The sequence below is a fragment of the Myxine glutinosa genome, chromosome 1 (genome assembly GCF_964187855.1).
Source record: "Myxine glutinosa chromosome 1, kmMyxGlut1.1, whole genome shotgun sequence".
In the NCBI taxonomy this organism is placed as follows: domain Eukaryota; kingdom Metazoa; phylum Chordata; class Myxini; order Myxiniformes; family Myxinidae; genus Myxine; species Myxine glutinosa.
In genome coordinates this window covers 417414134-417429235 of record NC_136261.1, presented here as the reverse complement: position 1 = coordinate 417429235, position 15102 = coordinate 417414134, and the positions used below count along the sequence as shown (strand labels likewise).

General features: G+C 43.8%; 1 protein-coding gene across 2 annotated transcripts in view; it reads right to left on the bottom strand.

The window, feature by feature from the left end:
• Nucleotides 1-293: 293 nt before the first annotated feature.
• Nucleotides 294-15102, bottom strand: part of LOC137419629 (uncharacterized) — a 130314-nt gene continuing 115505 nt past the window's right edge. The window contains exons 3-4 of one of the 2 annotated variants that reach the window (XM_078770555.1): nucleotides 2724-2864; nucleotides 294-2597 (exon numbers count right to left, since the gene is read on the bottom strand). In XM_078770555.1, coding sequence (XP_078626681.1) covers nucleotides 958-2597; nucleotides 2724-2864 — 1781 coding nt within the window. In that variant the 3' untranslated portion in view covers nucleotides 294-957. The remainder of the gene's footprint in view (nucleotides 2598-2723; nucleotides 2865-15102) is intronic. The other variant, XM_078770556.1, reaches the window with a different exon arrangement.

Here is a 15102-nt window from a genome sequence, read left to right as displayed (position 1 = left end):
TATTCCTTCCATTAACAATGCATCGTCATTGATGTTGAGAAAAATGCGATAGCAACCAGCTGTGTGGCCTTCAATGATAGGACCTGTGTAGCTGAGCTGCTTGGCAGCAATCAGTGATGGCATTCAGTGCAGTCATGTCAAGATGTTAAACACTAAAAGGATTTCAACTGTTTTGGTGAACAACTCTGTTTGATCGGGATTCCTTATGGGGATATGGTCAGCTCCAAACTCCCCAAAGAAAGATAATTGATCATAATGTGCCATTACATATTCACAATAACACATACACTGCATTTGTGTTTTGAGGACCTCTCTTTATTGTAAAACCCTTTACAAATCCAAGTTTCATGAAAAACATAGGCAGGAGTGTTCTTCTGATAAACAATTTAACAACAAGGGTGTTCTCTCCATATCACACATGACAATGAAACATGGACCACAGCAAAGATTGAGTAAAAAAAATTATGTTCAAACTGCCATGGAAAGATTCCATCTGAGCATAACCAAAAAGGAACAAGAAAAACAACTAAATCAGATAGAAAACAAAATTCCTAAACACTGGTCACAATAAAAAAAAAACTCAAATGGAACTTAGCTGGATATACGGCAAGGGCAGAGACAAGAATAACAAACTGGCAACCTAAGGAAGGCCCTGAAAGAAGCACGATCAGTGTGTGTAATGCTATGTGAATTTAACAAACCTTTATCAGCAAAACCTTTCCCACAGTCAGAGCACTTTTTATGAGAGCACTCCAGTGTAGATTGCACTGTGCAAGTTCAAGCTCCATTATGAAATGAAATCCTTGAAACAAATACACCATTTGTAAGGGTGCTCTCTTTGGTTGTTATCTCCATAGGCGGGTTTTAGGACGTGGTAGGAAGTTCTCCCAGAACTCAAAATCTCCACCTCCTTTTTCGGATCATCTTTTCAAATCGCTTTTTTGAGAGAAACCTTTATCACATAGAGCATTTGTGAGGATGGTCTCCTCTATGGATCCTCATATGTGATTTCAATTGGCCTTTTTGAGAGAAACCTTTATCACATGTCGAGCATTTGTAAGGACGCTCTCCTGTATGGATCCTCGCATGTAATTTCAAATGGCCTTTTTGAGAGAAATCTTTATCACATATCGAGCAGTTGTAGGGTTGCTCTCCTGTATGGGTCCTCATATGTGATTTCAAATGGTCGCTATGAGAGAAACCTTTTTCACATATCGAGCATTTGTAAGGACGCTCTCCTGTATGGATCCTCATATGTAATTTCAAAGTGCAGCTACGAGAGAAACCTTTATCACATATCAAGCATTTGTAAGGTCGCTCTCCTGTATGGATCCTCATATGTGATTTAAAATGGTCGCTATGAGAGAAACCTTTATCACATATCGAGCATTTGTAAGGACGCTCTCCTGTATGGATCCTCATATGTAATTTCAAAGTGCAGCTACGAGAGAAACCTTTATCACATATCAAGCATTTGTAAGGTCGCTCTCCTGTATGGATCCTCATATGTGATTTCAAATGGCCTTTGTGAGAGAAACCTTTGTCACATATCGAGCATTTGTAAGGTTGCTCTCCTGTATGGATCCTCATATGTTTTTTCAAATCGCCTTTGTGAGAGAAACCTTTATCACATATCGAGCATTTGTGCGGTCGCTCTCCTGTATGGATCCTCATATGTAATTTCAAATGGCCTTTGTGAGAGAAACCTTTACCACATATTGAGCATTTGTGGGGTCGCTCTCCTGTATGGATCCTCATATGATTTTTCAAATCACCTTTGTGAGAGAAACCTTTATCACATATCGAGCATTTGTAAGGTCGCTCTCCTGTATGGATCCTCATATGTGATTTCAAATGGCCTTTTTGAGAGAAACCTTTATCACATATCGAGCATTTGTGCGGTCGCTCTCCTGTATGGATCCTCATATGTAATTTCAAATGGCCTTTGCGAGAGAAACCTTTACCACATATCGAGCATTTGTGGGGTTGCTCTCCTGTATGGATCCTCATATGATTTTTCAAATCACCTTTGTGAGAGAAACCTTTATCACATATCGAGCATTTGTAAGGTCGCTCTCCTGTATGGATCCTCATATGTTTTTTCAAATCGCGTTTGTCAGAGAAACCTTTATCACATATCGAGCATTTGTGAGGTCGCTCTCCTGTATGGATCCTCATATGTTTTTTCAAATCACCTTTGTGAGAGAAACCTTTATCACATATCGAGCATTTGTGCGGTCGCTCTCCTGTATGGATCTTCATATGTCTTTTCAAATCGCTGTTACGAGAGAAATCTTTATCACAGACGGAGCACTTGTGGGGACGTTTTCCAGTGTGGATCCTCATGTGTATTTTGATGTTACTCGTTGAAGCAAAATCCATTCTGCACACTTTACACTTATAACGTATTCCCCTTTCCACAACCTTTTTGTGCTTGTTTAATCTAATATTAATCTTGGTGTTGCGAGCCCCAGACATGCACTTGTATTTTATAAGAAGTGAGTCTTGATGTTGTGATTCTTTCTTCATTAACGTCTTCTTCATCACTGTCAGGCTGCGACTGGACCTTGTGTTTCCCATCTTACTTCTGGATTGTTCTGCAGAAACAAAAAACACTTTTTTTTGTCAAAATCAAAATGCAAAATATTTCACACTTTTCTGAAAATTATATATTTTCTCAACACAAAATCGTACCTATGTTAATTTTTTACATTTACACTCACCAGTTGCAAAACAAGAAGCACTCCCATTTGTCATGTGAATATCATCTGAACCTTCCTTTGCAGAAGCACATTTTGAATCTTCTGTGACAGATGAATCGTTGTTGTGTTGTCTGCCTTCCACATGTACAGAATAGACATCAGCTGTGTGCAAATCAGCATCAGTCATTTGCAGGGAAATGGAATTGAGAACCATCTTGAGAGTTCATAGAACATGTTTTGATGGAATATATTCTTAAATTCAAATGTAAACATTGCGGCAAAACCCCTGGGCACACACCTGGTAGAATAAAGCAGTATACTACACTGACTCAAGGTATTTTAAACCGTATCATGGCATTTTAAACCAATTTCAATGGATGAGAGAAGATAGGGCAGCAGGTAAATCATACTAACATCATCATAAGACTTTAAACAAACAAAAAAAGAACTATTTTGGGGGGCAACCTATCCCGCTTGCCCCCTACCCCCACCCCTCCACCATTGATTACCATTTTGTAAATGCCGTGAACAAACGATCGGACCTCATGGGTCATGAACAGATGGTTGTGGTCAGGTTTAATTGGAATTGTATGTGTAGTTTCTGAGAAGAAAGCATATATCTATTTTGCGGGTCAAAGCAGGACCCACATGCCTCCCCCCACCCCCTTGTTGAGCCCCTCCGACTTCCATTTTCTTAGTGCCATGAACAAACATTGGTCCATCACAGGTGATGAAGGTTGTGGTGAAGTTTCTTCAAAATAGTTTGTGTAATTTCAGAGGAAAAAGCTCATTCCTATTTTGGGGGGGTCAAACGTGGATCCACTTTAAATCCTGCTAAACCCCCTTACACCGCGATGTTTTTAATGCCGTGAACAAACTTTTGTCACAACAAAACAATTATCATTTGTGCCAAATTTGCTCACAATCCTATTAGTGGTTTCGGAGAAGAAGTTGCAAGTGTTTACGGAAGGACGACGCGCCACCGCATAAGCTCCCCGGAACTTGGTTCCAGGTGAGCTAATAATGAAGTTAATGATTGTTAAAAAAGAAAACTTCCGGATTTTAAGCGCTATTGAAGCAGTCTTCGAGATCACCCGAAAACAACACCCTATTTAACATGTGCAAGTACTGCTAAATAGGAGGTTATTGGAAGTAACAAGAAGGCGATTTGTGTTCAACAGTGTTTACGTATTTAAATCAGTTTACATAAAATAAAGATTGTAAAATTCATTTTTAAACATTTTCTGGAATTTACTGGCGTTGCACTGTGTCTATTACATTAGTTATTTGTGCCTGTTGTTTGTGTCCTTTACAATGTCATTATAAACAGTAATTCTCCTGTTTGGAATGATTTTCAATTTTGTTTGACTCCTAAGGCACAGACAGTGAAAAACTTGTTGCAGATGCAGGTTTAGGTGTTTGGGGTTTAGGGGTTTGGGTTTGAGGTTTGGGGTGCGTCATGAGTGGGACTTCTCGGACTCTCCCTGACCTCTGTACCTGCAGGTTGCCATGCTGTGGATAGGTTCGTGGCCTAACGGGATGTTAAGCAACTACTGACACCGATTGAGACTGCCAAACCTGGCAACACAAATGATCTCAGCAGGTGATCCTTCCATAGCATGAACAGGTAGGCAGCTTCTCCTCGGATGTCCAGATTGTTCAAACAGCAGCGAATGTTCTGGTGTTCCAGCTTTTAATCTGCTTCCGCACCAAATATTCTATCCTGTGTAATTCCTCCTCTGTGAGAAAGTTCGGCGGCACATTACACAATTACACAAACCTGCCATTTCATTTAAATGGTCGCACTGACTTTCGGCGGATTTCCTATGGGGAACCCCGACGTGTTCTCTACATCCACTGCTCATGCTGCGAAACCCCCGCAGACGTCACACACATATGCAACAACAAATGGCCCCGAAACTTTCACCACACCCACTCTCGCACCGTACATCCGGTACATCCGGTATATCCCCAAATCACCACACAGACCAACGCACACAACTTAGACACACTGGCCATCTCACGATCTCTCGCACACCATTTATTCACACGCTCCACTCCACAGTCAATATCACTCCATTCACACACATGGGTTACTCCATGATAGTTTACACACTACTTTACATTTGAGCCATTCTGCAGAGATCCCACAGCTGAATTTGCCATTTGTGCTCCACACACTCAGCCGCACACCATTCCTTGGGAAATTATTTTTCAATCATCCGCATCCGGGCGTTTGCCCGACATGGACCGTTACCACACACACAGTGACATGAAGTGCTGTGAAATGTGACCTCCCTTGGACAGGTACGGATTACAAACCTGTTCTTTTTAATCTCTCGCACACAGGAACAGAACATCCCAGCATTTAAAATATTTCCCGCTCGGGAGGCTCAGCCCTACCCTCAGTCAAGGGAACGGTTACCCCCCCCCTCTTCTTTTATCCCATTTATCTGCATCATTCTAGCCTCAACTGCCCCCATCTCGTTCCGGACCCCATCTACTCGCTCACTCACCTCTCCCGATACAGCATTGAGCATTTCGTTCACAACAGCCTTTACCTCTGCCTGCCCCAACGCATGTCATGCCTTATGCCAGCCACCTTGTCCCTCCTCCATTTTCATCGGCATCATCGTCATCATCATCGTCATCGTCATCTGTGCCATTAGTTGACCAAACCAACATCACCTGGTCACTGTCGGACAGCGATGGCAATGGTGACCCACTATTCTGTGCAATCAGTGCTGATTTTTAGAGGATGGGAGAGTGGGAGGTGAGAGGGGGAAGGGTGTGAGGAAGGAGTTGGGTCCTCGGTCGCCATCAGCACCTCAACTACTGCCCCTCCTTGTCCTTCTCCCACAATATTATATTCATGTATAGCTTCCTGAGCCATGAGCTCCTCCATATCCTTGCAAATGTATCCCAACAGGTCCTACTCACCTTGGCTTTACATTGCTACATAATTATTTTAAGTACAATTTCACCCGACACTCCTTCCAATTTTTGTGGTGCCGCTGATACAGCACCAGATTCGATTCTCACTCCTGACGTCAATTGTTCCGGACGCAGGGTCCTCACTCTTTTAAAACGAGTTTCCTTTTGATGCCAAAACGGTTTGGTGGGGCCAATTGGGGTACGTACTCTCAATGCACATCCATATTTATTTCTTTGAGATATCGCCTGCTACAAAGACTTTAAGGCCACTTGAGGTGGGGCCTGCACAAAAGCAAGTATAGATATTAGACATTAGACAGAAAGGAGGAGTCTATTGACATTCCTCTTGAATCATGGTAGGTTGAGATAGAGGGGAAAGCAGGATGAAGGTAAGGTGTTCCAGAGTAATGCCTTGTGCAGAAAAATAAACAGAAGAATACATTATAGTCTTACTCCTTGGGACAGATATAGTGTATGGATGGGAATAAACTACCAGATGTGTTGAGCGACTGAAAGAATGCTCAGGTGGAACAACCTGATCGACCCTCAGAGCACATTCTGTGGAAATATCTGTAGCAACAAAGCGGCAGATTGAGAGAGGTTCCAGGGATGATGCCAACTCCTGTCCCACTAGAATGGCAACACACTGCTGGATTCTGTCAAGAAAAGAAAGGTGACAGGCCAGAGCACCAGCCCAAATATGGCAATGAAACTCAATGACAGGACGTACAGTGGCCTTGTATAGATGGAGAATAGCAGTTTAAGAAAGGTATTGCCGAGCACGAAATAAACTGCCAACGTGCTGTGATGTGCTTTTACTTATACCAGAGATGTACTTTTCCCAGCTGAGGTTTGAGCTGATATCCAATCCAAGCAGACAGATAACAGGAAGTTCCTGCTAAGGTGAAGAATCCATAGACAGGGTCGGAAAACAAGGTGATCTTGAACTAGAAACAGATATTGCATCACACTCTCCAAGTCCTGATTGAGAGTGGTACTCACATGGTCACTGGTAGAGGCGTCAAGAAGGGGGTTTCGAGGGGGGGGGGGGGAGGGCGGTTGGGAGGTCACTGCCTCAGGGACCAAGCTTCTCCTGTAATTTTTTTTAAAAACAGTAGAGTGAAACCCCTCATCGGCTCATCCTCATTTCCTCATCGTTACATTTAAACCCAGAAGGTGATTTTGCTTTTTCTTGCCTGAAACAAAACAACTTTTGCCGCTGTTACTGGTACAGTTTCAAATTTCACAGAAAATGGTTATTAACCAGAAATGTGCATTCCAAAGAAATGCGTTTGTATCCTCTTTGTCCAAAAATTATTAACCATCTTCTCATGTATTTTTTTGCCAATCTTAGGGAGAAATAGTGTTCACCAGGCGAGGGTACCAACTGATTTGATCAGTCCAAATGTCTCGCTATCTCCCATATTTTCGGTCAAACGGCCAAATAAAAGTGACCATTTGTTTCAAAAACGTTTTTTGTCTTTCATTAAAGAAAGTTCCTTAAAAAGTTATTAAAGAGAGAAAGGGTGGGGTTGGGGCCCCGAGGTTATTTGCCTCGGGTACCGTGCTGGGTCTCGATGCCATTGGTCACGGGTAAAAGGAGACAAGGTTCCTGAATAGGCAGTACACAGTGTTGAGTCATCTGCATAACTGCTTCATTGAGAAAAAATACAATCAGGCAGATCATTGTTATACAACATGAGCAATATTGGACCCAACACAGATAGACACCTGAGGACTCGTATTACATATTACGACATTTAGACATTCGTATTACGGACAGGGGATTACTGTCCCTCATGTACCACAGAGATTTGACGATTTGCAAGGAAGTCAGAGATTGTATCAAGCAATTTTGTAGAAATGCCATGTGATTTTAGCCTTGGAGATGTCGAGAGCAGGAACCCTGGCTTCTCCACGATGATCCAAAGTCCCATTCACATGTTCAATGATTAGGGAAAGAACATCACCAGTCGACCTTGACTGTCTAAAGCCATATTGAACATCAGTTAGGAGGTTGTGGGTTTCCAGATGAGTCATGAATTGTTGTTATATCAAGGATTCAAAGACTTTGCTGATAATGGGTAGAAGGCTAACAGGCCGATAGTTAGAAGGATCTGATTACTCACCGGAGCCTTTAAAGACAGGGCCGACAGAAGCCTGCTTCCAGCTAAGTGGAAACACAGACTTTGACATGCACAAGCAATACAGTTTTGAGAGAACAGAAGACAGTTTAAGTGAATACATCTTCAAAGCAATTGTAGGGATTTTATTTGGTGCAGTAGATTTTGAAATGTCAGGCCTTTGAATAATCTTAGCAACTTTCCTGGGTGTGCTGATGATAGTGGAAAGCCTGGTGTCAAGACAAGAAGGACAAACAGGCAATGTTTGTCCATGGACTTCAAGTGTGGAGTTTGCAGCAAAATGCTCAACAAAGAGGTTCACTTTATCAGTCGGAGAAGTAAGCACTTCAGGGAAATTGAAGAGGGCAGGATTTGATTGTTGATTACGGTTGAGAACGCTATTAGCAAATCTCCAAAAATCTAGAGAACCGAGCTGTTTATTTGAGATATTATTACAAACAGATTCTGCATATCATCGATTGACATTCTCCAATACTCGTGCACAGTGGTTACTCGCAAGGCGAAACAAACGATGTGCCTCACTCGAGCCAACACAGCGATACTGTTTGAAAAAGTGATTGCGATCGGCAATAGCAGCAGAACAAGTTGGAGTAAACCATGGCTGAGAGGATTGTTTTACTTGGTAGGTCCGAGAAGGGAGAAAGAGGTCCATACCAACACGGATCCACTCAGTAACTTCCTTAGCAGCTTCAGATTGGTTGTGACAAAGGATTGAGTTCCAATGAACATCGGCAAGAAAAGAACGCAAGCCATCCCAGTCAGCCTTGCTATATTGGAAGACAAAATGAACACGAAGTTCAACGGACATAATGAACAATAGTTTATGGTGAAGAATAAGAAACCTAAGCTTCGATGGCGACATCATCAGAATTTCCAAGCGCGTGGACAATATTTTGTATTTTTTTTTTAATACAAAGCCGAGACTCATGCAAGAGCTAACACACAAGACACAAAAAACATAAACAGAAACACATAAAACATACAACAGATGGAGTGTGAGACAAGAGGGGGAGAGAGAGGTAAGCACAACAACAGAAGAGCAGGGACAGCGGGAGATCTGTGGAAGGGAGAGGGGGGTGGGAAACGGTATAAAACTAAAGGACACTATTTGGACTTTCAGGAAAGAAAAACAGTATTTGAAAAAGGTGGATCTGGGTTGTTTAACAGGTAGAAAAGATCATGGTTTTGGATGGGGGAAGATAAGAGATGTTGGATAAGAGAAGACAAGAGATGGTGGATAAGAGAAGACAAGAGATTGTGGATAAGAGAAGACACGAGATGGTGGATAAGAGAAGATGAGAGATGGTGGATAAGAGAAGATAAGAGATGGTGGATAAGAGAAGATAAGAGATGGTGGATAAGAAAAGATAAGAGATGGTGGATAAGAGAAGATAAGAGATGGTGGATAAGAGAAGATGAGAGATGGTGGATAAGAGAAGATAAGAGATGGTGGATAAGAGAAGATAAGAGATGGTGGATAAGAGAAGATAAGAGATGGTGGATAAGAGAAGATAAGAGATGGTGGATAAGAGAAGATAAGAGATGGTGGATAAGAGAAGATAAGAGAAGATTAGAGATGGTGGATAAGAGAAGATAAGAGATGGTGGATAAGAGAAGATAAGAGATGGTGGATAAGAGAAGATAAGAGATGGTGGATAAGAGAAGATGAGAGATGTTGGATAAGAGAAGATAAGAGATGGTGGATAAGAGAAGATGAGAGATGGTGGATAAGAGAAGATAAGAGATGGTGGATAAGAGAAGATAAGAGATGGTGGATAAGAGAAGATAAGAGATGGTGGATAAGAGAAGATAAGAGATGGTGGATAAGAGAAGATAAGAGATGGTGGATAAGAGAAGATAAGAGAAGATTAGAGATGGTGGATAAGAGAAGATAAGAGATGGTGGATAAGAGAAGATAAGAGATGGTGGATAAGAGAAGATAAGAGATGGTGGATAAGAGAAGATAAGAGATGGTGGATAAGAGAAGATAAGAGATGGTGGATAAGAGAAGATGAGAGATGGTGGATAAGAGAAGATGAGAGATGGTGGATAAGAGAAGATGAGAGATGGTGGATAAGAGAAGATAAGAGATGGTGGATAAGATAATATAAGAGATGGTGGATAAGAGAAGATAAGAGATGGTGGATAAGAGAAGATGAGAGATGGTGGATAAGAGAAGATAAGAGATGGTGGATTTGAGAATATAAGAGATGGTGGATAAGAGAAGATAAGAGATGGTGGATAAGAGAAGATAAGAGATGGTGGATAAGATAATATAAGAGATGGTGGATAAGAGAAGATAAGAGATGGTGGATAAGAGAAGACAAGAGATGGTGGATAAGAGAAGATAAGAGATGGTGGATAAGAGAAGACAGGAGATGTTGGATATGAGAAGACAAGAGATGGTGGATAAGAGAAGATAAGAGATGGTGGATAAGAGAAGACAAGAGATGGTGGATAAGAGAAGACAAGAGATGGTGGATAAGAGAAGACAAGAGATGGTGGATAAGAGAAGACAAGAGATGGTGGATAAGAGAAGACAAGAGATGGTGGATAAGAGAAGACAAGAGATGGTGGATAAGAGAAGATAAGAGATGGTGGATAAGAGAAGATAACAGATGGTGGACAAGAAAAGATAAGAGATGGTGGATAAGAGAAGATAAGAGATGGTGGATAAGAGAAGATAAGAGATGGTGGATAAGAGAAGACAAGAGATGGTGAAGAAGAGAATATAAGAGACGGTGGATAAGAGAAGATAATAGATGGTGGATAAGAGAAGATAAGAGATGGTGGATAAGAGAAGATAAGAGATGGTGGATAAGAGAAGATAAGAGATGGTGGATAAGAGAAGACAAGAGATGGTGGAAAAGAGAAGACAAGAGATGGTGGATAAGAGAAGATAAGAGAAGACGGGAGATGGTGGATAAGAGAATAATAATAATATAATAATAATTCATTTATTTTGTATAGCGCTTTTCCAGAAGCCCAAAGGCGCTTTGACAGAGTGCAAAACATAATGCATAACAATACATGAAAACAACAATTGCAAAAAAGACAAGAATCAATACGGAAATATTTAAAGCAAAAGGAGGGCGAAGGAGAAGAGATAGTCAGGGGTTAAATGCTGTGGGTTGAATGTTGAATGCAGTGTTGAACAGGTGGGTCTTTAGTGATGTTTTGAATGTGGTGAGTGAGGAGGAGTCTCTGATGGTGTGAGGTAGTGAGTTCCAGAGGGTGGGCGCAGCGATGGAGAAGGCCCTGTCCCCCCAGGATCTGAATTTGGTCCGGATGGAGGGGGTCAGGAGGTTTGTACCAGCAGAGCGGAGGTTGCGGGTGGGAGTGTGTCTGGAGAGGAGGTCAGCCAGGTAGGATGGGGCCAGGTTATGGAGGGCTTTGTATGTCAAGAAGACAAGAGATGGTGGATACGAGAAGATAAGAGATGGTGGATAAGAGAAGACAAGAGATGGTGGATACAAGAAGACAAGAGATGGTGGATACAAGAAGACAAGAGATCGTGGATAAGAGAAGACAAGATATGGTGGATAAGAGAAGACAAGAGATGGTGGATAAGAGAAGACAAGAGATGGTGAATAAGAGAAGACAAGAGATGGTGGAAAAGATAAGACAAGAGATGGTGGATAAGAGAAGACAAGAGATGGTGGATTTTTTTTTTTTTTTTTTTTTTTTTTTTTTGTATACAAGATCGAGGCTCGTGAAAGAGCGAAAATTAATCACACAGAAAGACAAACAGACACATAAAACAAATAACATCGGGAGCGGTAGACAAGATGGGGAGAGAGGGGGAAGGACACAAACACAACATTTGAGAGCAGGGACCGAGAGACATGGAGACATCGAGAGATCTGTGGGAGGGAGAGGGCTTTGGGGGGGAGGCATGTGAAGGGGGGAGGCATGTGAAGGGGGGGAGGCATGTGAAGGGGGGGGGGTGGGAGAGGTATAAACATATGGACACTGCCAGGATTTCCAGGAAATAAGTTGGAATTTCAAATAAGGTGGATCTGGGGTGAATTAGTGGGGGTAGAAAAGATCAAGGTTATGGATGGGGGAAGATAAGAGATGGTGGTGAACAGCTGTTTTAAAGACCTGGAGGGAGGAGAGGGATTGAAGGGAGTGTGGGAGTTTGTTCCACAGGCGGGAGAAAAGAGGAATGAAAGAGTGAAGGTGAGCAGAGAGCCGAGATTTCGGCAGTTTAACCATCAGAGGGTTGCTGGCAGATCTTGTGCGACCTGTAGGAATATTTGGGGGACAGAGCACGGAGAGAGCTGGGGGAGCAAGGCCGGAGAGGAGTCGGTAGAAGACAGAAAGACCACCTACCTGCCTGCGGTGAGTGAGTGAAAGGCCCTCAGAGATAGCTTCATCGCGGGAGATTCCAATGATTTTGAAAGCTTTGGATTCAACAGCGTGAAGCCGAGCCAGGTGTGAGGCAGGAGCACCAGCCCATAGGGGAGAACAGTATTCCATTGAGCTGCGGATGAAAGCCTTGTATGTGGTGAGGAGCTCAGGTGTGCCGAGGAAGGACTTCGCACGACGGAGGATGCCCAGTCGGCGACTGGCTTTGGAGGCCAGCTTGGAAATGTGGTTTTCCCAAGAAAGATCATGGCAGATAGTGAGACCCAAAAGCTTGAGTGACAGAACTTCTTGGAGAGGATTGTTGAGAAAGTAGATGGGAGGGTTGTCCAGTCGATCTTTTCGGAGAGACATAGTAAGAGAGTGAGATTTGGCAGGATTGAAAGACATGTTCCACTTGTTTGACCAGTCTGTGATTTTGTCCAGGTCTTCAGAGAGTGAGGAGGCTGCAGACTGCCTATCTGAGGGAAGAGGAATGGAGCGGCAGAGAGTGGAGTCATCAGCAAAGAGATAGAGAGGATTTTCCAGAGAGTCAGAGAGATCATTGATAAAGACCAGAAAAAGCACAGGGCCCAGCACACTTCCTTGGGGAACTCCAGCCTGAACAGGAAGGGGAGATGAGAGAAATCCATTCAGGGCCACACGTTGACTACGACCAGAGAGGAAGTCCGCAAGCCATGCATGGAGATTTCCATGGATACCATAGGAGGAGAGTTTGGTGAGCAGAGCTGGGTGCCAGACCGTATCAAAGGCCCTTGATATGTCAAGGGAGACAGCTCTGATTTCCTGTTTGGCATTCAGGACCTCCATCCATTGTTGAGACAGCAGAAGCAGCATGTCCAGAGTAGAGTGACCTGGTCTGAAACCAAATTGATGATCAGAGATCAAGCCATTGGAGAAGAGGAAAGATTTCATATCCGAAGCAATGATGGATTCCATGACTTTGCTGATAATTGGGAGCAGGCTGATTGGTCTGTAGTTGCAAGGATCTGTTTTTGCACCTTTTTTGTGTAAAGCGGTAATGTTAGCTGATTTCCAGGATGCTGGCAGATGACCTTGAGCAAAAGATAGGGTGAAAAGAACAGAGAGAGGGTGAGATAGAGCGGCAGAGCAGGATTTTAGGACCCGTGGGCTGATGCCGTCTGGTCCAGTTGCAGAATCAGAGTCGAGGTTTGACAAAAACTCCTCCACCTTGTCAGGAGAGAAGGACACAGAGTCCAGGAGCATTTGGGTTCGACTGGGAAAGGTGGGAACAGAGAGAGATGGGTTTGGGACTAAGGATTTCGAGGCGAACACAGAGTTGAGGCATTCGGCTTTGTCACGTGCGATGTCAACTGTGTGGCCATTTGAGGTAAGGGAGGGGATGGAGGGGGAACAAACACCAGAAACGGATTTGACCAGACGCCACCAGGATTTGGAGGAAGGAGACAGGTTTGAGAGTTCATTCTTGAGTGAGGAGAGATAGTGCTTCCTGGCACTCCTGAGGGTAGACACACACTTGTTCCGAGCTTGGTGGAAGGAACTGAGATTTCCTTCAGTTGGATTAGCCTTCCAAGAGGCAAAGGCAAGTTGTTTCAAGGCAACTGCCTCACCACAAGATTCAGTGTACCATGGACGGGAGGAAGGGTAAGACAATTGAAGGCGAGATGGGATAAATCTGTGCATGAGAGAGATCAGTTTGCTTTGGAAGAATTCCCAGGAAGAATTGATGTCAGAGGCAGTGGAGATGGGAGACCAATCCAGACGATTGATGGCTGCTTGAAGACCGTCCCAGTCGGCCTGAGTGAAATGCCAGACTCGTCGACGCTGAGGAGGCTCTCTGAGAATGGCCAGAGAGATGTCCACTTTGACAAGCACATGATCAGAAGAACCGATTGGAGCAGAAGAAGAGCAGCAGACATTAGCAGGGAAGTTTGTCATAACCAAGTCTAGAAGAGAAGATACTCCATTGGCTGAGATCCGGGTCGGGAAATTGACAGATTGTGTCAATCCCAGTGAGTCACAGAAGTCCTTTGCTGAGGTGCCATGACTAGTGAGAGAGGAACCCACACCCAACCAGGTGGCATGATGACAGTTGAAGTCACCACATATGAGGAAGAGAGAGTTGGGATGAGTGGATAGAAGTTGGTCCATGTTGTCAGACATTGAAATGTAGATGGAGTCATCACTGTTTGGGGGACGGTACAGAACACATATGAACAAAAGGTGGGAGCGGAGAGGAAGCCGTAACCAGAGGTACTCCTGCGGGTGAGGAGGAAAGAGAGCAGTGCAAGGAGAGTGAGGAAGAGAGTTTTTGACAAAGATAGCCACCCCACCACCAGGCCGAGGCTCAGGTCTATCATACCGGAGGAGGGAGTAACCAGGAAGAGATATTAAGGAATCAGAGACATCTTGAAGGAGGAAAGTCTCTGTTAAGCAGATCAAGTCTGGATTGTCAGAAGCAACCTGTATGGAGAGATCAGTCAGGTTTGAGCGAAGGCCCCGGATGTTTGAGGTCCATACCGTTAATGAAGAGAGAGGGGGAGCATCGGGTACAGGACAGGGGAGGGGAGGAGTAGGGTAAGATGAAGGATGAGAGGGGGAGGTAGGGAGAGCAGTTGATAGTGTTTCAGATGTTGCAGAAGAGTTCCAAGAAAGGGAAGGATGAGGAGGATGAAAGGTTTGCTGGTGAAGGGATGCGGCACAGTGAGGGGTTGTTTGAGGGGGGGGCAGAGGAAAGTAGAAGGTTTGGGGGGGTGGAGGTATGAGATAGAAGGGAGACGAAGTGGGGAGGAGGCAGCTTGGAGGAGGAGGGTGGAGGAGAGAGAATTGGAGAGGAATGGTATGGGGGGAGAATTGAATGGGAGGGATTGGGGGGGAGTTTTGAAGGGGAGGAGTGAGGGGGGAGTTTAGGAGGGGAGGGGCAAGGGGGGAGTTTTGGAGGGAAGGGGAAAGGGGGGAGATCAGGAGTGGAG